General features: G+C 38.3%; 1 protein-coding gene across 2 annotated transcripts in view; it reads right to left on the reverse strand.

The window, feature by feature from the left end:
- Positions 1 to 17,144, reverse strand: part of SPAG16 (sperm associated antigen 16) — a 1,005,436-nt gene extending 988,292 nt beyond the window's left edge. For both annotated transcript variants that reach the window (XM_075529250.1, XM_075529251.1), the window contains exon 1: positions 16,950 to 17,144. In XM_075529250.1, coding sequence (XP_075385365.1) covers positions 16,950 to 17,073 — 124 coding nt within the window. In that variant the 5' untranslated portion in view covers positions 17,074 to 17,144. The remainder of the gene's footprint in view (positions 1 to 16,949) is intronic.
- Between the last annotated feature and the right edge of the window lie 7,263 nt (positions 17,145 to 24,407).

Here is a 24,407-nt window from a genome sequence, read left to right on the forward strand (position 1 = left end):
CTAATTTGATCCTTTCTTTTTTATCTTTTCATGAAGGAGGAGGATGCAGAATAGGAATGTTATTAATAAAATTAGATGGATCTTGGCAGAAAGCAAAGAATACCAGAAATATGTTTACTTGTGATTATGTGAAGGCATTAAACTATATGGAACATAACAAGCTATGGATAGCATTGAGAAGAAATGGAATTCCAGAATATTTCATTGTGTTCATACAGAATCTTTATGTGGTGGTCATTCAAATAGAAAAAGGGAATACTGTGCTTTTTTTAATAAAATAAGGTGTGACTCATGGCTGCATCCCTCGCCACATTTATCCAAGCTGTATACTGACAAGCTGAACTACATGAAGAATGCAGCATCGAATCTGTAGGAGAGCTTATTTAACAACTTGAGATATTCAGATGATACAATCTTGTTTGCTATAAAACTAAAGAGAACTTGAAGCACTTGCTTATGAAAATCAAGGATTACAACCTTCAATATGGATATATGGATTACAACTCTATGTAAAGAAAACCCAAACCTCCAAAATAGATCAATGGTAAACAACATGATAGACATAGAAAAGACTGAAATTGTCAAAGATTTCATCTTGCTTGGATCCAGAGTTAATGCTCATGGAAGCAAGAGTCAAGAAAACAAATGACACATAGAATTGGGCAGATTTGCTGCATGAAACTCTTGTGCTGAAGCACAAGGATCAAGCATTGAGAGTCAAGATGTGCCTAACCCAAACCAGGGTATTTTCAACAGCATTATACCATATGGATTGTGATAGGAGTTGTATGAGCCCCTAATAAAATGATTTTTTTAAATGAGGAGCTGATACCAAGGGCTCAAGTAGAAAGCAAATGTTTTGAGAATGATGATGGCAACAAATGTACAAATGTGCTTGATACGTGGATGTATATATAGATTGTGATAAGAGTTGTATGACCCCCCAATAAAATGATTTAAAGAAAAAAAAAGAAAGTTGGATATTTAATAATGATACCCAAAGAAGAACCAATGAAATTGAATTATGGTATTGGAGAGAAATATTCAAAGTACTATGGGCTGCCAAAAGAACTAATAATTCTGTCCTAGATAAAATATAGCAAGAATGTTCCTTAGAACTTAGGATGTTGAGACTTCTCATGTACTCTGGTCATGTTACTAGTTTATGATAACATCAAGTTATGATGTATGAAAAAGAAAAGCATACTCAGTCTTTCTCTACTTCTACTTTCTCTACATTTTTCTTAGTAACATCTTTACTTACTAATATAAGATTCCTAATGATCAATAGTCTCTTTTCCATGTAAAATATCCCTCATTCTGAGAGTCAGTTACTAGAAATAGCTATTGGAGTTAATCATTAGACTTAAATTTTCAGAAAAGTAATGCTTTTTTTCATTACTACTCATATACCTTACCAAATTTTGATAGGAAGGAAATATTCTGAGATCATCTAGACAGATGTTAAAATTGTAAATCAGTCAACTACTAACAAGAGTATTTTGAGTAAAATTTATAAAAGCATGGATTGCTAAGCATGGCCATAAAAAGAGAAAAAGGAATGATTTGCCCTCAATGTTAAAATAGGCTAAGCAATAGATATTAATAACTAATAATAAATTATACTCCCATGGAACCAAAGAATGAGAAAAATATACCATTTTATGAAGCTTAAATTTTATTTTCATATGGACCATATTCATACTTATTCTCACAACCCTGTGAGATTGGATGACACAGATATAGTCACCAATGTTGAAAATGAAACACTGAATCAGAGAGTTTAGATTGTTAGTTTGTCATATTGTGGTGGCTGATGTGTTGCTCTGGTGCTGGAAGTTATGTCACTGATATTTCAAATGCCAGCAGGGTCACACAAATGAATCGGTTTCAGCAGAGCTTCCAGACTAAGAACTGACAAAGAAGAACTCGGCTCCTCATTTAGGAGGAAGGAGTCACTGAAAACCATATACATAGCTTTGAAACATCATCAGATACGATGGCCTTATGAATGGAAACAGGACACTGTCAAAGATAGTGCTCAAAGACAGGTCCCTCCATTCGGAGGACATCGAAAATGTAATTGATGAGAAGCTCATTTCTCAGAGTAGGGTCAACCACGGTGCTATCAGTCAGTTAAACCCTGTGAGAGTGGAGCTTTCTTGATCTTCATTTGCTGCTGGGGTATGACTTAAGAAATAGCTACAAAAGTCTGCTTATCACAAGAATTTGGTGTATGAATCTAGGAAAATTTGGAGACAAAAATAAAATGGAGTGCTTCAAGGTAGACATCCTAGGTATTAGTGAGCTGAAAATGGACTGGTATTGGTCATTTTGAATCAGAAATCATATGATTTACTATGCCGGAAATAACATAATCAAGAGGAATTGTGTGGCATTCCTGATCAGAAAGGACATTGTGAAATCAATCCAAAAAATACAATGCTTGCCTGTGATAGGATTATATCTATCACCTTAAGTAAAATCCAATCAACAAAATTATTATTCAAATGTATGGAATAACCAGGAAAGCTAGTGTTTAAAAAAACTGTGAAGAACTGTACCCGTGTCTTCAGTAAGAAATTGATGAAACATGTGATCAAGAGGCATTGATAACTATTGGTGATTGGAATGCAAAAGTTGGAAACAGGAAGTAACAGGAGTTGGGATATGGACTTGGTCCTAGACACAAAGCTGACGACGCATGATAGAACTTTGCAAAGCCAACAACTGCTCACTGCAAATATGTTTTCAACAATGCAAAAGGCAGCTATCCACATGAACCTCTCCAGATGGAATGCACATAAATAAAATTGACTACAAGTGTGGGAGGAAATGAAGGAGAAGCTCAATATCAGCAGCTAAATCCAGGCCAGGAGCTAACTGTAAAACACACCATCAATTGCTCATATGTATGTTCAAGATAAAGTTTATTTAAATTAAAGCAAGTACACAAGACCCACAACATTGGGTCTATCCCACCTGAATTTTAAGATAATTTCAAGAGCAGATTTGGTGCAATGAACGCTAATGACAGAAGAACTGATGAGCCATGGGAGGACATCAAGAAAATAAAAAATGAAGAACACAAAGTATCACTAACAAGACAGGAAAGAATAGAAAGTTCAAAGTGGATGTCAGAAAATATTCTGAATCTCTCACTAAATCATAGAGTAGCTAAAACAAATGTAAGAAATTATGAAATTAAAGAGCTGAAGAAACTATTTCAAAGAGCAGGTCAAGAAGACAAAGCCAAATACAAAAATGAAATGTACAAGGATTTAGCATTAGAAAATCCAAAAGGATGAAAATACTCAGCATATCTTAAACTGAAAGAATTTTTTAAAAATTAAGCTTCGAATTGTAATCTTGAAAGATTCTATGAGCAAAATATCGAATGATGCAGGAAGCATCAAAAGAATACACAGAGCCACTGTGCCCAAAAGAACTAGCTGACACTCCACCATTTCAGGAGGCAGCACGTGAACATGAACCAATGGTGCTAAAGGAAGAAGTTCAAGCTGAACTGAATTAGTAAAAAACAAGGCTCCAAAAATTGAAGAAATGTCAATTTAAATATTTCAACAAGTTAATGAAATGCTGATATCACTCACTTGTCTATGCCAGTAAACTTGGTCAACTTCCCATTCCAAAGAAAGGTGACCCAACAGAATTTTCACAGACTAAAACAATATCATTAATAGCACATGCAAGTAAAATATTGCTGAATACCCTACAAAGGTACGCTGACTTGTGTTTAATTGACTATGCAAAGGTTATTTACTGTGTGGACCATAGTAACTATGATGCCTTGAGAAGAGTGAGAATTACAGAACACTTCAGTGTGCCAGGAGGAACTTGTACCTGGATCAAAAGGAATTGTGTGAACAGGACAAGAGAATACTTCAGGGTTTAAAAACCGGAAAGGTGTGCATCAGGACTATAACCTATCATCATACTTGTTCAAGCTGAATGCTGAACAAATCCTCAGAACGTTAGGATTCTATGAAGAATGTGGCATCAGGATGGGAGGAAGACTTATTCACAATTAGCAATATACAGATGACAGAACTTTGCTTGCTAAAATTGTGGAGGACTTGAAGCACTTGTTGATGAAGAAGATCAAGGATTGTAGCCTTCAGTGTGGATTATGATTCAATGTAAATATCAAACTCCTTACAACTGTTACCACTACACCTTGCTAAATGGAGAAAAGATTGGAATTGTCAAGAATTTTGTCTTGCTTGGATCTACAAGGCTCATGGAAGTAGTATCAAGAGATAATAATAAAAAATGCATTGCATTAGGTAAACCTACTACACAAGACCTCTTTAGAGTTTTGAAAAGGATGTTACTTTGAGGGCTAAGGTACACCTGACTCAAGCCATGGTATTACCCATTGCCTCACATGCAAATGAATGTTGGACATTAAATAGGGAAGACTGAAAAACATTATTGTTCTGTTGTGTAGAGTCATTATAGGCTAGAACTGACTATATAGTGCCTAGCAACAAGATCAATAAGTAGAAACCCTGTGAATTTTCAACTGCACCCTAATGTTTCTATAGTAATGAGACTAAAGTGCCATTTTAAAAAATACTCTAGGTAATGACCTCTCACCTACTTGTTACCTAACCTTTCAAGTGTTGTTATACCAAAGCTAAATAAAATCACTAAAATAACCCAATTTAAAGACACTGGGGGAGGGAAATACAAGGGAAAGCAGGAAGGCAACTGGCCAAAGATTAAATTCATCAAAGACAAAAATTTAGTAATACAAAAAAGTCAGGAAGGGGACCAACCAGCTCAAATAGAAACAGCTGTCCTTGTTTTAAGTATCTCCAACACTTAGTTTTAGTATTATGTTGCAGTGTAATTGAAGAAAAATATTCATCTAACTAGCAAAACATGCAGAAGCACACAGACTATTCCCAATTACTCTATGTCCATTTCAAATATGCAAAACTTGGAAGAGAGAAGTGGTAGGAATACAATAAAGGTGAAGGTGCCTTGTGCACCATCGGATTTCCAGGTATAAGCTTCCCAGCAGTCAGAGTAAAAGGTGAATGATATCAGGAACATGTCACAGCATCCATCAGATCAAACCAGCTGAGTCCCTCTGCAAGTGTACAGCAATGTCTGGTCCCAAGGTTTCAGACAAACCACTCTTAAGTTCTTACAAAAGACCACTCTGTGTTTATACACATATTGATCCCTTGGCCTTTGGAAGAGTCAGAGAATGATGTACAATCTGATGGAACTGTGTATGTAAAAAAGTTATTGCTATAGACAGTAATAGTGTTCACACAGAAAAGGGTAATTCATCAAAAATTGCCTGAATGAGAAAATTCTTCACTCTGGTTTCTACTTTTATTGAGAAACTTTCTCTTCTGTAATTGAATCTCTCAGGTGATGCTATTCTTAAGGAAATGCCCGCACAACTGTATCTTTCAGTTAATCTCAGGTCCCATATAAAGCATTTTTTTCACTGCAGCATAATAAACCACATTCTGGTTTAAAATCAAGTTTTAGGGTTTTAGGAGGGTTATTTGCTTTTTGTTGTTGCTTTTTGTTTTATTGTGTTTTCATTTTTAATAACAAGCTCACTTGAGCCCTCCCCAACCCTACCTTTCCTCAATATGCCTACTATTCCTTCAGAGGACATCTCAAAACTCTACTTCCAAAGCTCTCTCTATTCTTTTTCATTAAATTGCTCTCTCTTCTGTCACCAAGTCTTCTCCTCAGATTGATTTTTATCGTTTCTGTGTGCTTGACATCGATGGGTCACTGAAGAAGCAAACCCTAGTTTTCTTGTCTGCTGTGCCTAGACTGCTATCTCTGGTTCCTCTTTCTGGCCTAGTCCAGAGACCACCCACAGTACAACAGATACTCGTACCAGCACAGGCTCCCACTCCTACTTTAGCCCACATAACATTTCCAGAAGAAAAATTGCTAACACCTATAAGTTTGTATAGTACGAATCAGTTCCCTGGTACTAAGTTGGTTTTAGGTGCCAGCACCATGTCACAATTACTTATGGATTTAAGCCCACTGTTGCAGCTTTTGTTGGGTTTCTACTTTTTCACTGATGCTCAGCTATCCCAAGCATAACAGCCTTCTCCAGGGATTGGTCCCTCCTGAGTACTTTCCCAAAGAACATGCAATGAAGGCTCATCGCAGATGAATTGGGCAGTCTCTTGTACTCACAGAAGCTATACCAGAGCATAACCTTTTGGGAAACATGCCAACATGATCTCTATGCTGAAACTACCAGGAAGCCCTATACACCAAGGTCATTAATAGGGCTGCTATCAACCAGTACAGTAACTCATGACGTCCTCTGGTAGTAGACCATATGATTTCTAAGTAATGTTTATCATTAATTTTAATCAGGAGATAATATGTGATTAACACTACCTATCTATTGCTTAAATATTTCTTAGATTATGAGTATTGACAACAAAAGGGTTTTGGAAAGTCTTTCTACAATATAATATTATTAGCATTATTACAAATAGAATACAAATTTTCTTCTGTTAATTTTCAACAGTCCCTGGGGGAACAGTGGGTTAAGCATCAAACTACTATCAGATCAGTAAGGTTGAGTCTTCCAGGCAGTCTGAGGGAGGACAACAGAGCAGTCTAGTTCTGGAAATGTTTACAGCCCCACCAGCCCTATGGAACCCTCCTGCTCTGTCTATCCTAAAGTATCACTCTGAGTCGAAATCAACTCAGTGGCAGTGGGTTTAGGAATATTTTATTCTTCAATTACTACTTCATTCTCAAAAAAGTTAACAATATAGGTTCACATATACCACAATGTAATGAAAAACAAACACCTCACATTGGTCCAACAAATAAATCATAACATGATAACTGGAAAAAATATCAAAGTTGACAAGGATTTCATTTTGCTTAGACCCAAAGTCAATTCTCATGGAAGCAGCAGTCAAGAAATCAAACGGCCTATTTTAGGCATTGGGAAATTCTACTACACAAGACCTCTTTAAAGTATTGAAGAGCAAAGATGTCATCATTTTCATAAGGGGCAATTGACTCAAGCCATGATATTTTCAGTCAAATGTGAAAGTTAGACAATGAATAAGGAAGATTGAAGAAGAATCAACGCATTTGAATTCTGTTGCTTGCAAAGAACATTGAAAGTACCATTGGCTTGCAAGAAGACAAACCAGTCTGTCTTGGAAGAAGTATAGCCTGAACACTCCTTAGAAGAATGGCAAAACTTCCTCTCACATAATTTGGACATGTGAGGACAGGCAAGTCCCTGGAAAAGGACATCATGCTATGTAACATAGAGTGTCAATAAAAAAGAGGATGACTGTCAAGGTGTGTTGGCAGAGTAGTACCACAATGGACTCAAACAAAACAATTGTCAAGATGAATGAAGACCAGGCTCTTATTTGTTCTGTTGGTCATTATGAGTCAGAATGGACTACAGTTACTACAATGTTTTAGCTAAAATAACTGAAAAGTTGACACAATTAGCAACTATAAAACAATGGTAGCAATGAAAACAAGAGAGTATGTTTGTGAGTAAAAATGAAACTTAATTTTTTTCATTCATAGCCATTATTTTTCTTTTTTAACTTTTTTTGAATCATTTTATTGGGGGCTCATACAACTCTTATCACAATGCATACATTAATCAATTGTATAAAGCACACTTGAACATTTGTTACCCTCAACATTCTCAAAACATCTGCTCTCCACTTAAGCCCCTGGCATCAGCTCATTTTTGCCCCTCCTCATGCTCTCCTCTCCCTCATGAACTGTTGATTTAGAAATTATTTTGTTGTATAGTACACTGTCTGACATCTCCCTTCACCCACTCTTCTGTTGTCTGTCCCCAGGGAGGAGGTTATACGTGAATCCTTATAATTTGTTCCCCCTTTCTACCCCACCCTCCCTTCACCCTCCCAGTATTGCCACTCACACCACTGGTCCTGAAGGGATCATCTGTCTTGGATTCCCTGTTTCCAGTTTCTATCTGTACCAGTGTAGATCCTCTGGTCTAACCAGATTTGTAAGGTAGAATTGGGATCATGATAGTGGGGCGGGCGAGGGGGGAAACATTTAGGAACTGGAGAAAAGTTGTGTTTCATCGTTGCTACACTGCACCCTGGCTGGCTCGTCTCCTCCCACGACCCTTCCATAAGGGGATGCCCAGTTGCCTATAGATGAGCTTTGGGTCCCCCTCATTCAAAATGTATGATTTTTTTGTTCTTTGATACCTGTTATCTCATCCCTTTGACACCTAGTGGTCACACAGGCTGGTGTGCTTCTTCCATGTGGGCTTTGTTGCTTCTGAGCTAGATGGTCACATTTGCCTTCCAGCCTTTTAGACCCCAGATGCTATATCTTTTGAAAGCCAGGCACCATCAGCTTTCTTCACAACATTTGCTTATGTACCCATTTGTCTTCAGCATATTGTGGAGGTGAGCACACAATGATATGATTTTTTGTTTTATGTCTGATAACTGATCCCTTTGGAACCTCGTGGTCACACAGACTGTTGTGCTTCTTCCATGTGAGCTTTGATGCTTCTTTGTTAGATGCCCACTTTTTCCCTTCAAGTCTTTAAAACCCTAGATGCTATATCTTTTGATAGCCAGGCTCCAACATCTTTCTTCACATTTGCTTATGCACCCGCTTTGTCTTCAGGGATCATGTCGGGAAGGTAAACATCATGGAATTCCAGTTTAATATAACAAAGTATTCTTGCATTGAGGGAGTATTTGAGTGTAGGCCCAATGTCTATCTACTACTTTAATACTAAACCTATACATATATACTCATAAATCCATTTCCCCATCCTCATGTATATACATATATATATTTACATATGGACACATCTTTATTTGGACCTCTATAAATGCCCTTTGCCTCCTAGCTCTTTCCTCTATTTCCTTTGACTTTACTCTTGTCCCACTATCATGCTCAGCCTTCATTTGGGTTACAGTAATTCCTCTAGGTTACATTATTCTTGATTACACGCTACCAGGCCTCCTATACCCTCCTCACCACCGATTTGGATCACTTGTTGTTCCCTTATCCCTGGGTTTGTTAACACCACTTCCTACCCTGCCCCCACCTTCCCCTCTCCCGGGTCCCCTGGGAACTGTCAGTCCCATTGTTTTCTTCTCCAGATTATTCATCCAGCATATTTTATTTAGACAGATCTGCAGAGATAATAACATGCACAAAAAAAAGACAGAGCAATACCAAGCAACAAAAGAAAGCAAAAGAAAAACAAAAAGCCAATGACAAAACACAATAACAACAAAAAAGAAAAGCTTGAAGTTAGTTCAAGGACTGTTTGGTGGACTTTAGGAGTGTTTTCTGGTCAAGTCTGATGGAGTGCCAAGCCCTGGCCCCAAAGTCTATTTTTGGTATTCCCTGGGGACTTCGTTGCTCTGTTTCCCTTGCTTTCCTGTTGCTCACCCTTAGTGTTTTGCCTCGGTGTGGTAGGATCAGATCAGGCGCAATTCCCATGCTGTCTTTCCAATGTTGTCCCCTGTAGGGCTATGGGTCAGTAAGGGATGTCGTGTCTCATAGTGGGGCCAGCCATATGGTCCTCTCTGTGGATTTGCTGCTCTGAGAGGGAATATTGTCATCAAGGTTTGGTGGACCAGGATGTACTCCACTCTCTTCTTCTCCCTTCACTTGCTCCCGTGTGCTCTGATCAGACGTATCCCTTTCCCTGAGCTGCAGCTTTTGTGCTGTCCTCTGAAATAAATTCTTCTGGGAGGAGGGGCAACTGTCCACATAGTAGGGTTTGGGGCTGGTCCCTCAAAACTTGATTATTTGAAGCATCATTGTAATTAAGTACTAATGACGGCCCGATAACAAGCATTAGAAGCCTTGGAGACATATTGACATATATAAAAATTGCTCTTGTTATAACTAATTACAAGGATATTTTTATAAAAATAATAAATTTCTACTGAAACAGTGCAAACAAATTTTATAGACAGTATTGTGGTGTCACGCCTCCGACAGTGTTAGCAATTTCCTAGTGATGGCACAGCAGAGCAGCAGAGTACCACAGAATGCACAGTTCCAAGAAATAAAGAAGCATATCAGCTGACCTAATGGAGCAGAAGTTAAGATGACAGTTTTTCTGAACGCATCAGAGACAAGATTCAACAAATGGACTGCAATCTGAAACCAAGGAGCAATTTTCAGATGTGAGCAGCAATATACAAAGTTCCTTAGACACTGGTCTTGCCTTCTGTTATATTTTGGGGTAGTGATCACTGCCAGCAGCAGCATCTCGATAAAGAACTGAAGTGAAACATTCTAGCTAATTACATTTGTACATGGTTTCCCACAGTTCCTATTGACAGAAATCGCTTTATATCTTTGTGTCATCACTTCAGGGTCAATGCACAGAGGCCATCTAAATCCAGTCTGCTGCTTCCATGATCAACATTTATTAAACTAAAATACAAGTACTGTAAATAGCAAATGCCACAGACCTGTTCCACTTCTTAGAAATGCCAGTTTAAGTAAAGTAAATTAACTGAGCAATGTAAACCAGAGATGAAGACTGGCATATAAGCTGCCACTGTTCCCAATGCTGTTTGCTCCCACAGTCTTTCCTTCTGAGCCTCCACAAGGTCTGTGTCTTCAGACGGTGTTAACAACACATACCAGCAAGGCACTACCAATCCAAATGAATGCCAAAAATTGACGTGTATTGGCCACCTGGCTGAAGACCGCCATTTTACATCTTTGCTCAGCTGAAAAATCATTTCCCCTCAATATCTGATACTAACATTTCTCATAATGGATGGTGATGAAAATGTTCTCCCACTTTCTTAGTAAGTAGCTACAAGTTCTACCATTATCTGAATGTACAAATTATACCCCTATCTGAATGTATAAAGAGGCTTCAGAACGTTTATGGGAAAAAAATAGAAAAAAATATATAATGAAATTTTTCCATGAATTTCTTGAATCCCTTTTCATGACAGCACTGTTAAAATCATCTTATGAGCAATGGAAAACCTCAGTACTCACTCAAGCTTTTGAATTATAATCTCCATTTACACATAATCCCTGAGTAACTCATATGCATTTAAAAGTCTATTACAGGAAAAGGAATAAAAATAATTTTTAATATCCAAATAACCTACAGCTGTGGGTATGTAAAAATTATCACTCTGGGTTTAACCAGAAGAGCCCTGGTGGTATAGTGGTTACCAATTGGGCTGCATACTGCAAGGTCAGCAGTTCAAGACCAGCAGCTGCTCCATGGAAAAAAGAGGAAACTTTCTACTCCCATAAAGTATTACCATCTCAGAAATCCACGGAAGCATTTCTACCCTGTCTTACAAGGTAACTATGAATTAGAATTGATTTGATGGAAGTGAGTTTGTTTTTGTCAGTTTTTTTTTTGTTTGTTTGAGGTTTAATCAGGAGTTCTTGACTTACATTCCAAAGTTAGATTGCCTACTCATTTTATTTGAATTTCTGAGTCAGAAAGACCCAAAGGCTGCATATTTTTGTTCTTTTTGGTTTTAAGGGCAAGTCTTATAACAACCCCTGGGCAAACTTTGGTTTTCCTGAGTACATACTGGTTATTTTTTAAGTACCTTCTCACTTAATATTACAAACATCCTACAGATGTATCATTTATAACAAAGGATAAATAAGAATTAAGAGTCTTGTCTAAGGAAATGACTAATATCAAATAACACAAATGATCCTGTGCATCCCACCTCTCTTTTCACTACCCTATCATGAATGTATCTGCAATTACCCAGCCATGACAATGTTTGCTTTTACCAAAATAATTTGTAAGCCTATTGAAAAGCATGAATAACAAAAACAATTAACATAACAAATGTTACATTCTAATTACACAAAGTTGTCAGAGAACATTACTGTTAGGATGAGAGATTAATTACAGATGCCATTGAATAAGAAAGCCATGAAACTTAAAGGAGGCAACAATTTAATGTTTCAGAACTTGAAATCCTTAATGTTGCGATTTTAGAAGCAGCTGACTTTCAGTCCCCATTCAAAGTGGATTAGTTCCAAAGGGCTGGCTTAACCCACTCAACTCTCAGAAATTGCTTCTGGGGAAAAATCAGAACTTTTCAGTAATCAAGAGAAATATGTCTATGATGCTAGAAACAGATTTCCTAGTATTAAAAATACCTATCAAAGTGATTTTTTTTAAGTTGAGCAGGGAATCCATTTAAGTAATGATAAAGGTCAGTTGCAATCTATTATCCTAATGCACTTACTCATTTCTCTGACACCAACTAAGTTGAAGGACTTCACTTCCAGGTCAAGCCTATTCTATTCAGTTCCATTCAACTACAGGTGCTGTGATGATCCTCTGAGCTCAGCCACCAGTTAGGTCAGATTTCAAGTTAAAGGGCACAGTCTTCCAGACTCCAAAATCTATCCAAGATCTCGAACACTAGTCAGAAACTCAAGACTTCTCAGGCCCACTGCCTCACTTTTGAAATGTTGCTTTTCTTTACCCCCTGTAGCTCAGTAATTCCCTAGAAAGTTTCACAGAACTCACAAGACACTGGATTTATGGTAATAGTTTTATTATAACAAAAACTAAATAAAAGAAAAAAATAAAAGGCAGATGGCACATTGCATTGGGCAAACCTGCTGCATAAAAAACTCTTTAAAGTGTTGAAATGCAAGGATGTCACTTTGAGGACTAAGGTACTCCTGACTCAGATTACGGTGTTTTCAATGCCTTGTATGCATGTGAAAATTAAGCAATGAATGAGGAAGAACAAAGAAGAATTGATGCAATTGAATTATTGTGTTAGCAAAGAATATTGAAGAACAAACAAATCTGTCTTGGAAGAAGTACAATCTGAATGCTCCTGAGAAGTGAGGGTGGTGAGACTGTCTCACAGCCTTTGGACATGTTGTGGGAAGAGACCAGTTCCGAAAAAGGACATCACGCTTTTTATAGTTGAGGGTCACCATAAATGAGCAAGATTTTTAATGAGATAATTGACACAGTGGCTGAAACAATGAGCTAAACATAACAACAAATATAAGAATGACACAGGGCTGGGCAGTGCTTTGTTCAGGAGGACATGCAGTTGCTATATGCCACATCTGATTTTAAAAAGGCTATCATCAACAACATAGGGCAAAGTCTGGGAGTATTCTCAAATTTAAATATCCATTTTCCTCTATTACCAACCAGGAAGCCTAAGAAAGCCTCTGGAGCATCTACATTAAGAGCCTTTGTTGGGCTCTCATTGTATAGATGTGAATAAGCAAACCAGTCACACACACCCTCCTCCACACTCCACAGGTTGTCCTGATAGCAGGACTCCTGTATTTCTGGCCTGATCAACCCTCAACCAAGAGTCACCTCTTAAGCATAAACCCTCAAGTATAGTCTGGAGGCTTCTGCAGACACTTCAATCAGGGAAATTTGTAAGGTCTTAGAAGTTATTCCTCAGGAACAAAGGTCAAAGACCAAATTATTTGGCTAAATTTAACTGCAAACCCCATAGTAACAAAAATAGTATTTGAGGAATTTGTCTTTCCATGTATTCCATTACCCTTCCTTGAATATGATCTTTCATCATATGAATAACAACAAAATCAATTAAGCATTAGCTTCCTTAATACAATTCCTTCCAGCCTGCATATCTCAGTTGGAAACAGCCACGCAAAATTTCAGTAGCTAAATATAAATGAAGATTAATAAGCAACTCTGGTATGTACTACAATTGAAAACATCACCCAAGTTGTGTTTCTCATAGAGAACTCAAACACAAAAAGCCACCTTCCTTCCAAGTTCTGGAGGCATTTACTTGTCCCTTTACATATCACACAATTAAAATCTAGCCTTGTAGTTTATAATACTACAATGACTTTTTAATGAAGAATCCATGACTGGATTTCTTAAAGCTCTAGTGACTGCTACATAGCATAAAGACTATACCATGTATTTTTGCATCCCACCTTGTAAAAATGTCAACATAAAAATGATATTGTGAAGCTCCTTAAAAGAGAAACAGATGGTATTGGTATAACTTCTTATGAAATATGTACTCCAAAATGCCATAAATATCATGAAGTCATTTTTAGTAAAAATATCATGCCAATGGTTAGATTGTAACTGTATTTCTAGTCTTGGACACACTGGGCAATGAATACTTCTTTGATATTTCAATGTTTAAGAGCAATAAAGATGGTCATTTTCTGAAGAAACCAAGTCAACTTCTTTCAAAAGTTTGTCAATATTGATAGTGCTTTGTTCTATGAACTAGGAGCACCTGCTTGGCTATAATAAGAGAAGTCCAGGGCCAAACACAGCATATTAGAAGTGATTAAGTACATGTGCAAAGCAGAGCATGTCAATTTTTTAATTAATTTGTTCATACTTTAACTTATTTATCTTCTGCAATAGCTCAATTACTTGAGATCTACAGTCTTTAAATCCAAGAAAGGCTCACTTCAGAAACATTAATTGTCTTAAAAACAATATCCAATGACATTATAAGTCAGCTCTCAACTATGCATGTGAATAGAGCCCAGCAATATAGGGATAATAGGCACTCACAAATACTTCTCAAACTTTAACTAAAAGTTAAAGCCTCACACATATCTGAAACTCATCTTGAACACTGAACATAGCAAAATTGAGTGAGCAGATAATTTTGTTATCCCCTATCTTTTGGTTGGAGCACAAGACAGTAGTCAATAAACCAGAGAGACAGAATAGCTAAAGGGGCTACCTTATTCACATATTAGATAATAAAAATCCCAAACCATCCATCTGCTGCCACTGAGTCCTATTCCAACTCACAGTGATCTTATCTGACAGAGAGTAAAAGTGCCTCTGTGGGTTTCTCAGACAGTTGAGCTTTGTTAGGGTTGCTGTTAGGGCCATCACACCAGTCCCCACTGACAGCAGTCCTTCACACAACAGAACAAAATACTGCCTGCTCCTGCGTCAGCCTCACCACTGTGATATTTGAGCCCACTGCTGAAGCAAGCGTGTCAAATCCACCTTTATGGAGGGTCTCTCTTTTTTGCTGCCGCTATATACTTTACAAAGCAGGATATCTTTTTCCAAAACATCAGGCTTGGTAAAGAAAAAAATTTTTTTAAGAAGAAAATGATGGTTACAACCTGTTGACCTTGTCCAATATGCAACCAACTACACTACCAGGGCTCACAGATAATAAAAATAATTTACTAGTCCAAAGTCACATATATAGATATGGGATTATTGGAGAAGTCATACAACTTTACAAAATGTCTGCAAGAATTTACCTTGTAGTACTTGTCTCATGGTAACCTTATTAACAAGCCCTAACAGACATAAGATAATTGCATTTTGATGTCAATATGCACAGTTTAATTGAATTGTTTATGAAATAAAAAGGACTAATGCTGAAAAAGACTCTGTTACCACTTTGAAACAGTATAAAACCCCATTTAAGACATTACAGCACATACATATTTAATTCAAATAGATTTTGAGCTACCAGGCTTATATTTTTGCAAAATTCATTTTTGTAGCAGTAAAACATGACATATTTTCTTTCATCTTTACAATCACATTCTTCAAAGTTCCCTATAGCTTGGATGTGTACTAAGTCTGAATCAGGACAGGTTAATCAGTTTATCAAGGCTCATACAATAAATCAGTATTGGATCTCTGAATTCTTGAATTTTACTGTAGGGATTATAGTTGGACAAATGATATGATAAGAAGGATTCTGGAAATTCCTTTATTTCTTTATGAATAAAACAGACAGCCATCTCCTGCCCATGTACCTGGAAAAACAAACAAACTTCTTATGAACCCTCTCCTGCTCTCCAGTGATTACATCTCTAGAAGGACGATCATGTTTGGTTTGAAAGCAACCAAACATGTTGTTATCAAATTGATTCCTACTCAGAGCAACCCTAGGTAGCAATTCTTCGACTAAATTTTAACCAGAGCAGATAACTTCTGCTTTCTCCCTCGAGCAGCGTGTGGACTTGACCCACCAACCTTGTGGTAAACAGGTCAAATATTTAGTGAGACTTATTATCTACCTATCGATAATTCCATTTCTCTGGTGTTTCCACAGATCTATAATTGCATGCCATTTTCTTCACGTCTTGTCAGCCAGCTCAACAGGCCATTATGTGGGTGGTAAAGAAACAAGCCTTATTACCATTAGTAAGAGTAAATAGCAAGGTTTCAACTCTGAAGGAAGATGATGGGCCACGGGCCGCCAGAACTACAAGCAGAATGCATCTTAGAAGCAAAGATGGCAAGTTCCTCTGGGTGCGTAGGGCATGTCATCTGGAGAGACAGTCAGTCCTAACAGCCCATCATGCTTGTTAAAGGGGAGGAGCAGCAAACGCGAGGAAGACCTTGACACACATTGACACAGAGGATACAGTACACTCAAATAGAACAACCGTGAGGCTAGTGCAGGGGCCATGTTTCATTCTGGTGCACACGAGGTCTGGGCGGGAGGGCACCTAAGTAGAACAGGGAGACGCTGCCCCCAAGGCAAATCATTAAAATACTGGACAAGTAGCCAACGTTCCTGGTCCAGGGTTGGGTACTTTAAGCTCCTTAACGACCCCTAACCCTCTCCGACTGAATTCGGGAGAAAGAACTCAAAACTTGCGGGGTTATTCGGGAAAACCACAAAGTGAAAGACGCGCGGCATCAATCCCCTGTGCTGGTCCAGCACGAAGAGTTCACTGAGTGGTTAACCAAGTGTGGAACCTGCAGGGCCAATGGGTGACACTCTCACCAGGGGGCTGGGCGGCACAGACGCCCCCTGGTGGTGGAACAGGCGTCGCGGCCCGTTCACCGGCCTCACTCCCCGAAGGGCGCCCCCACGGGGACGCATGCGCTCTGGCCCACAGTACCCGTCACCGCGGCCCGCCCCCGCCGACGCGGGCAGGAAGGATACGCTCCAAGTAGTAGGCGCCTTCGGCGGCCACTGCGTCGTCGGCTTCCCCGGATGAAAAGTCCACGCCCAACGCTTCTTCCAGAGCCCGCAGGGCTGAGTTGGGCACCCCTTGAGGCGCAGCCATCGCCACAAGGCCCGCTGGCCGGCTACCACAGTCTCTAAGGGCAACCGCCGCGACGCTTCCCGGGAGTGCAGCTCTCGCGAGATTCCCGTCCGTCCTCGGCGGCCGGTCGCCTCCGGCGCGCTCTGGGTACGGAAGGGGCGCCGTGCTTCCGGGCGCAGACGCCCTCGCGCGTGCCCGGTTACCAGGGCGGCGTGGTTGCCCCGCTATGCCCGGAGCGCAGCGCGCCGCTCCCAAAGGGCAGGTTCAAAGTCAGAGGCAAGCAGCAGTCGGCTTAGGTTCCGTCTTTCCGCCACAGCCTCGTTGTCTTTGTTTTGAACCAATCCGTATTTCTCATTTTCTTTGCTAAATTGCCTTTCTTAGCTTACATGCCCATCGACATTCCCCGGATTTTAGATGCTTATAGAGCCCTGTTGTCGATAAATTCCAGGAAAAGGAGGAAAGGGGATGGGGAGGATTCCTAGAAATCAGGAGCCCTTCCTAGAAATCCTAACTTTGTGATTTGACTCCAAAAAGCTACCGACCGTCTCTCTGAATAATCATCAATAAAGAACTAGGGAAAGTCACCTGAATTAATTCCATTCTTGTGCTTTAATACATTTAGCTGAACATCCGTTTGACTTGGGATAGTAGATTGTAGCATTGATTCTTGCCGAGGTAAGACACATTCGTAATGATGAGGTGCGAACAACCGACTGTATATTAGATATTTGTCCAATTATATAATGCTTTTGTTAGAATCGTCTCTGGGTTTTCATGTTGTATGTATTAGAGGCATCTGAAAGATGCATTGCTTCGCAGATTGTTTCCTACGGTTTGAGACGCAAACCAAATGGCAAATCATGTTTCATAATCAACGCTTCCATTTATAACCAAAAATTAGTAGTGGAATTTTTATTGTGATTTTTATTTATATTTTATATATATAACAAAATATTTTCTGATTCCGCAATTATTATATATGTACTTCAGTGACATTGATTGCATTCATCATATATAGCCATTAAGTAGTGATTTCTTAATGAGGTCATTTAAGAGTGAGCTTTGGCCAGAGAGTCTGAATTCAAAATCTGGCACCATTATTTCCAAGCTATGAAACCTTGGGCAGACTACTGATTGCTAGTAGACCTCAGTTCCTCATTTTAAAAAAATTAATAATAATAATAATATCACCTATCTCCCTGTTATGGTAAGGATTAAAACCAAAAATATTCATAGCTTGCCAATCAGGCTGCAGGTACTAAGAAATGTGAGCAATTATTGCTTGCTTTTTATAATAGTCAAGGGTCAGAATTAGATTTATGTTGGAGCAATGAGTCTGAGATCAGATTTGAAGAAAAATATTCAAGCTTCCAGGGTCAATGTTGAAGGATTCTATTGGCAAGATATTGATTAAAGGAGAAAACATAAAGAACGTAGAAGAAATAAACAGTCAATGTGTCAAAAAAAATATTTAGTCAGGGTTTAACCATTTCAGGAAGTAGCATATAATCAGGAACCAATTATAATCAAGAATGAATTGGCAAAAATAAAAAAGGATCCAGGAATTGATTGAATACCAACTGAAATAGTTCAACAAACAAATTCAACTTTGGAAGCACTCATTCATCTATGCCAAGAAATTTAGAAGATAGCTACCAAGCCAACTGACTAGAAGAAATCCATTTGTGGCCATTCCAAAGAAAATAGTCTAATAAATGTGGAAATTATTGAACTATGTCTTTAAAATAATTGCAAATAAAACTATAGCTGCAGCAGTAAATCAACAGGGAACAGCAAGAAATTCAAACTGGATTTGAAAAAGGATGAGGAATAAGGGATATCATTGGTGATGTCAGATGAATCATGGTTGAGAGCAAGAGAATATCACAAAGATGCTTACCTGTGTTACTGACTATGGAAGAGCATTCAATTGTGTGGTTCATAACAAACTAAGGATATATTGCAAAGAATGATAATTTGATTACATAGAATGGTGCTTATGCAGAACTTGTACAGGATCCCTGGTGGCGTAGTGGTTACATGTTGGGTTGATAATTGAAAAGCCAATAGATTTTAAAGGCCTCTTTAAAATCACTTTGAAGACTAAACTGTACCTGACCCAAGCCATGGGCTTTTCAATCACTTTGTATGATGCCTGTGAATTTGTATGTTGGTGAAGAAGAATAAATATGTCTAATCCCACTTGTGTTTATCAGCCAGGCTTGCACAATAAACTATCTCAGACATAGAAATTAATTATGTATGTTGGAATTACAGCTAGAATGCATGCACCTTGGAAGTGAGGATGACAAGACTTCATCTCACATGCTTTGTACATGTTATCAAAAAGGACCATTCCATGCAGAAGGACAGCATTGTTGGTAGGTCAGTGAAAATCAGCAAAACCCTAAATGCGATAGATTGGAATAGTTGGCTGCAATAATGGCCTTAAATATAGCAATGATTGTGCAGATGGGAAAGGACTGGGTAATGTATTGTTCTATTGTACATTAAATTGATATGGGTTGGAGCCCATCCAATCGCATCTAACAACAACAGTAATTAATTGAGAAATCGAGCCAGACAGTTAAGAGGGTGAATGAGGCCCTGACTTGTTAATGCTGCAAAATGGTACATACAAATTCATTGGGAATGGATTCCATCCATAAGGACGTGTTAGGTAAAATAATATAACACTTAAATAAAAATTCATATAAAGATGTGCTATTTTAACTATGACTTTTACCGATTTGGGAGTAAAAGCATCATAGGCATATATAACTTACCCAGACCGTAAGTTTCATTATCACTCCGAAAGTTGGCAAAGCCATCACACAGCTTGACTGAAAGGTGGTGTGGGACAACGGCAGGTGAAGCTTTAAATACAACTAAAGGAATGGGCGGTTGATGTCTACTCGAAGTCATTCCCATTCTGCGTACAACAAATGGAGGAAAAACCTGTGTCCGTCAGTAGAGCACTCTCATCAATAGTGCAAGTTCTGCAGCAGTTGACCAGCCAGGTCATATTGGCAATGTTATCTCACCTGGTGGTGTAGTGGTTAGTCATTAGGTTGTTGTTCTCAAGGTCACAAGTTTGAAACCACTGCCTGTTCATCAGGACAAAGATGAGACTTTCTATTCCTATAAAAATTATAGTCTCGGAGACCCACGGGAGTAGTTAATTCTACCTTTTCCCATATGATCACAATTATTAACCCATAAAGTAGGATCATGAAATAAGTTATAGGGATTCATATCAAAATTCTTGACACATTATAAGACTTTGCTGGTGTTGCTTGATTACCATTAGTTAATTACCATTTAGTTAACATTTAATGGTATATTTAACAGAAGGAGACAATGCATCATTCTGAGTCAACTTCACTATTGTTCATGCATTTTAGGTTATTGTTGTGACAATTGTGTAAATCTATCCCATTCAATATTTCCCTCATTCTCATGGACCCTCTACTTTTCAAATTATGATGTCCTTTTCTAAAGAATGGTCTTTCCTGATAGCATGCCTAAAATAAGTAATTGAAAGGAAGTTTTGCCATTGGTTGGTTGGTTCTAAGGAGCAGTCTGGCTGAATGCAAAGATTTATCTGGTCTCTCCTGATAGCATGTCATAACAGGTGAGATGAAGTCTCACTGCCCTTGTTTCTGGCTGTATTTCTACACTTGATCTTAGCCAAAAGGCCGAGAGGCAATTCTGACTACTTCTAAGAGAGATTTGTTTGTTCTTTTGGCAGGCTATGGCACCTTCAGTGTTCTTTGCCAGTACCATAATTCAAATGCATCTTCCATGTGGGCTTATTTTCTTCCCTGCTAGATGGCTGCTTGTTTAACTTCAAGCCTCTAAGACCCAAGACTCTATCTCTTTTGATAGCCAGGCACCATCCACTCCATTCACCACATTTGCTTATGCACCCATTTTGTCTTCAATAATCCTGTCGGGAAGGTGAGTATCGAAGAGTGCCAGGTTATCAGAACATAGTGTTCTTGTGTTAAGGGAAGCCTTGAGTAGAGGCCCAAAGTCCATCTACTATCTTAATACTTATCATAAAAATATATGTACATTGGTCTCTATCCCATTCATTATAAATTAATATATTTACATATATACATGCTTTTAGCTATACATCTATAAGTATATTTTGCCTCCTCTTTTTCTTTCACCTTCCTCCTATCCCACTATCATGCTCACCCTCCAATCAGCTCTCAGTATTTCCTTTCTGTTACATTGCTCTTGATGAAGCCCCACCCAGCATTAGATGCCCTCCTCACCATCAATTTTAGATCTCTTGTTTTATCTCTGAGTTTGTTGGATCCCCACTCCCCCTCCTGACCCCTCCTTCCCATGTCCCCACAGAACTGCCTGTCCTGTAGCTTTCTCCTTGAGATTGTTCATCTTGCCTATCTTATATAGATAGACATAAGGCAAAAGAAAAACAAAAACAAACCATGATCAAACAAACAAAACAGATCAAGAGGGAAAAAAACCAATAGTTCCAAGTCTGTCTGCTAACCACATAGAAGAAGCACATCAGCCTGTGTGATCATGAGGTGTTGACGGATCAGGCATTAGGTATCCAAAACAAACAACTCTATTGATGCAAAAGAGGGGGATTGGTGTGGAGAACCAAAGCCCGTATGTAGATAATTGGATGTCCCCCACAGACGTGGTATAAGGAAGGGATGGTTCAAATATGGTATGTTAGCATGGACAAATCACACATCATTCCCCTAGTTCCTAATACTTCTCTCCCCCACCCTAACCCCCACTGACTACCATGACCCAATTGTAACTTACAAATCTGGCTAGACCAGAGAACACACATTGGTACAGAGCTCTCAACACATGGAATTCAGGAAAGATAAATCCTTCAGGAACAATAATGGGAGTAGCAATGTCATGAGGGAGGGGATGGTCTTGGAGGGGGGAGTATGAGAGAGGGGAAATCCACCATAAGATTGGATATATAGCCCCCACCCAAGGGGAAGAATAACAGCTATATGGATGAAAGGAGACAATGGACAGTGTAAGATATAAAATGACAATAGATAATTGATCAAGAATACATGAGTGTGGAGGAGGGAGGGGAAAAATGAAGAGCTTATACCAAGGGCTCAAGTAGAAAATGTTTTGGAAATGATGGCAACATATGTATAAATATATTTGATATAATTGATGTATGGAATATAATAAGAACTGTAAGATCCCCAATAAAATTATATTTAAATAAATGCATCAGTACTTCTTTGGTCTTCCTTATACATTGTCCAATTCTCACATGCATAGGAGGCAATTAAAAATACCAAAATTTGAAGTATTGAAAGACTGCCACAGCATCTGATTTAGACAGCTTCCATTTACCATTCCAAACACCCAGGTCTTTTGAGCTTAAAGGGTTATTAGTACTATTTTGATTAGTTGCTAATGGCATGACTTCCTGTTTATGCAGCATTTTCTTTTTATTATATGTAACCTTTTTTTCAACTTTCCATTGAGAATTAAATGAAGATTTACAAAGCCAATGAAAGAAAATACCACAATTTATGTCAAAGTAACACCCTGCTTTTCAACACATCTCTTGACTATTGCTTCCATGAATATTGATTGTGTACCCAAGCAAGACAAAACTCTTGAGAATTTCAATACTTTCTCCACTTATGATGTTAACATTGGTCCAGTTGTGAGGATTTGGGGTTTCTGTACATTGAGTTATAATCTGTATTTAGTTTCTGTTTTGTATTGTTTCTATAGATGCCTAAAGATAAGAACTGATGCAAGAGTTTATAGGGGAGGTAGGGGGACAGAGTGGGAGATAGGAGATAGGTGAGGAGTGGGTGGAGCAAGCAATATTTGTGGGATGGAGATAGAAGCACCAAAACTGATGATGATTACACACCTCATTTTAAAAGTGATTTAACCATTTGCAGGGGGGTGTTCTAAAATCAATGGTGGTAAAAATTGTACAATTCCTCTTGATATAATTGAACTCTTGAATTGTGTGATATGTGGATTAAGTGCCAATAAAATGGTTTTAAAAAAGGAATATAGGAGCATAGACAATACCCACTGCCATCGATTTGAATCCAACACATAGTAGTAACCTAGAAAGCAAAGTACCACTGCTGATTGAGGTCGCAAGACTCTGAGTCGAAGAAAGCAGACTGTCACATCTTTCTCCAGGAAAGCAGCTGATGGCTTCAACTAGTTAACTGTTTGGCTAGTAGCCAAAAAGTGTACTTTAACCAGTGTGCCCCAAGCACTCCTTAATATTTGGTATAAAGTGAACAAAATATATTTAAATAAGAAAATAGTTGTAACACCATTTCAGAAATGGAAATCAGTAGTTGGTTTTATATACATTAATATGTTGTTTTTATTTATTTTAAATATATTTGTTCTTCAACTAATTCATGAGTATATTGGACTAGAGCCCATAGGTGATACCTGGGAGTCTTAGGTGGTGTAACTGAAAAGGTAGTAGTACTGTTATTATTCAGTCTGTCAGGAAGCACTTAGTACTTGTCAAGAATTCAAAAGAATAAATCAATTGCCCAAACAATTATTAATTGAAAAAAACTAGTCAAGAAATCAATCATCATGATGTTAGAAATGTGTCAACATTTTCCTGGTTGATGAATTTTCCCTTTTGACACAATCATCTTTATTGTACTAGGAAATTTCTATTTGTAAATTCAAAAGTATAACTACTTTCCTTCCTTATCCATCTCATGTATCATCTGTTTGACAGTATAAACTTTATCTTTTGATTTCATCTGTTTCTATCTTCATTTTCTTGATGAAAAGTGAAGCAAATATCTATGCATTTGAATCATGGTGCTGGTGAAGAGTATTGACATTAGCATGGACTGCCAAAGGAGCAAAGAGCTCCACCTTGGGAGAAGTGCAGCCAGAATGCTCCTTAAAGGCAAAGATTATTCAACTCGTCTCATGACCATTTGATATGTTATCAGAAGAGACCAGTCCCTGGAGAAGGTCGTCATGTTCGGTAAGATAGTGGGACAGTGAAAATGAAGACTTTCAATAATATGGATTGACGTGGTGACTTCAACAATGGACTCAAACATGACAATTATAAGGATGGTGCAGGGCCGCCGTCCTCTTTCTTTCTTACTTAGGGATCAGATTCAATGGCATCTCACAACAACAATTAAAAAATGAAAAGTATGACATGGAGCTATTACTTATTAAAAGCTTCTTATAAGTTAACGTGCTAGTTACTTTACAAATAGAAGGTACTGCGGTTAAGTTGCCAAAAATGATGGAAGGAGGCAGTACTGCCTAACCTAAAAGCGATCTAATGTGGTCTGACTCAAAACCCA

This window comes from Tenrec ecaudatus, chromosome 13 (assembly GCF_050624435.1).
Source record: "Tenrec ecaudatus isolate mTenEca1 chromosome 13, mTenEca1.hap1, whole genome shotgun sequence".
In the NCBI taxonomy this organism is placed as follows: Eukaryota; Metazoa; Chordata; class Mammalia; order Afrosoricida; family Tenrecidae; genus Tenrec; species Tenrec ecaudatus.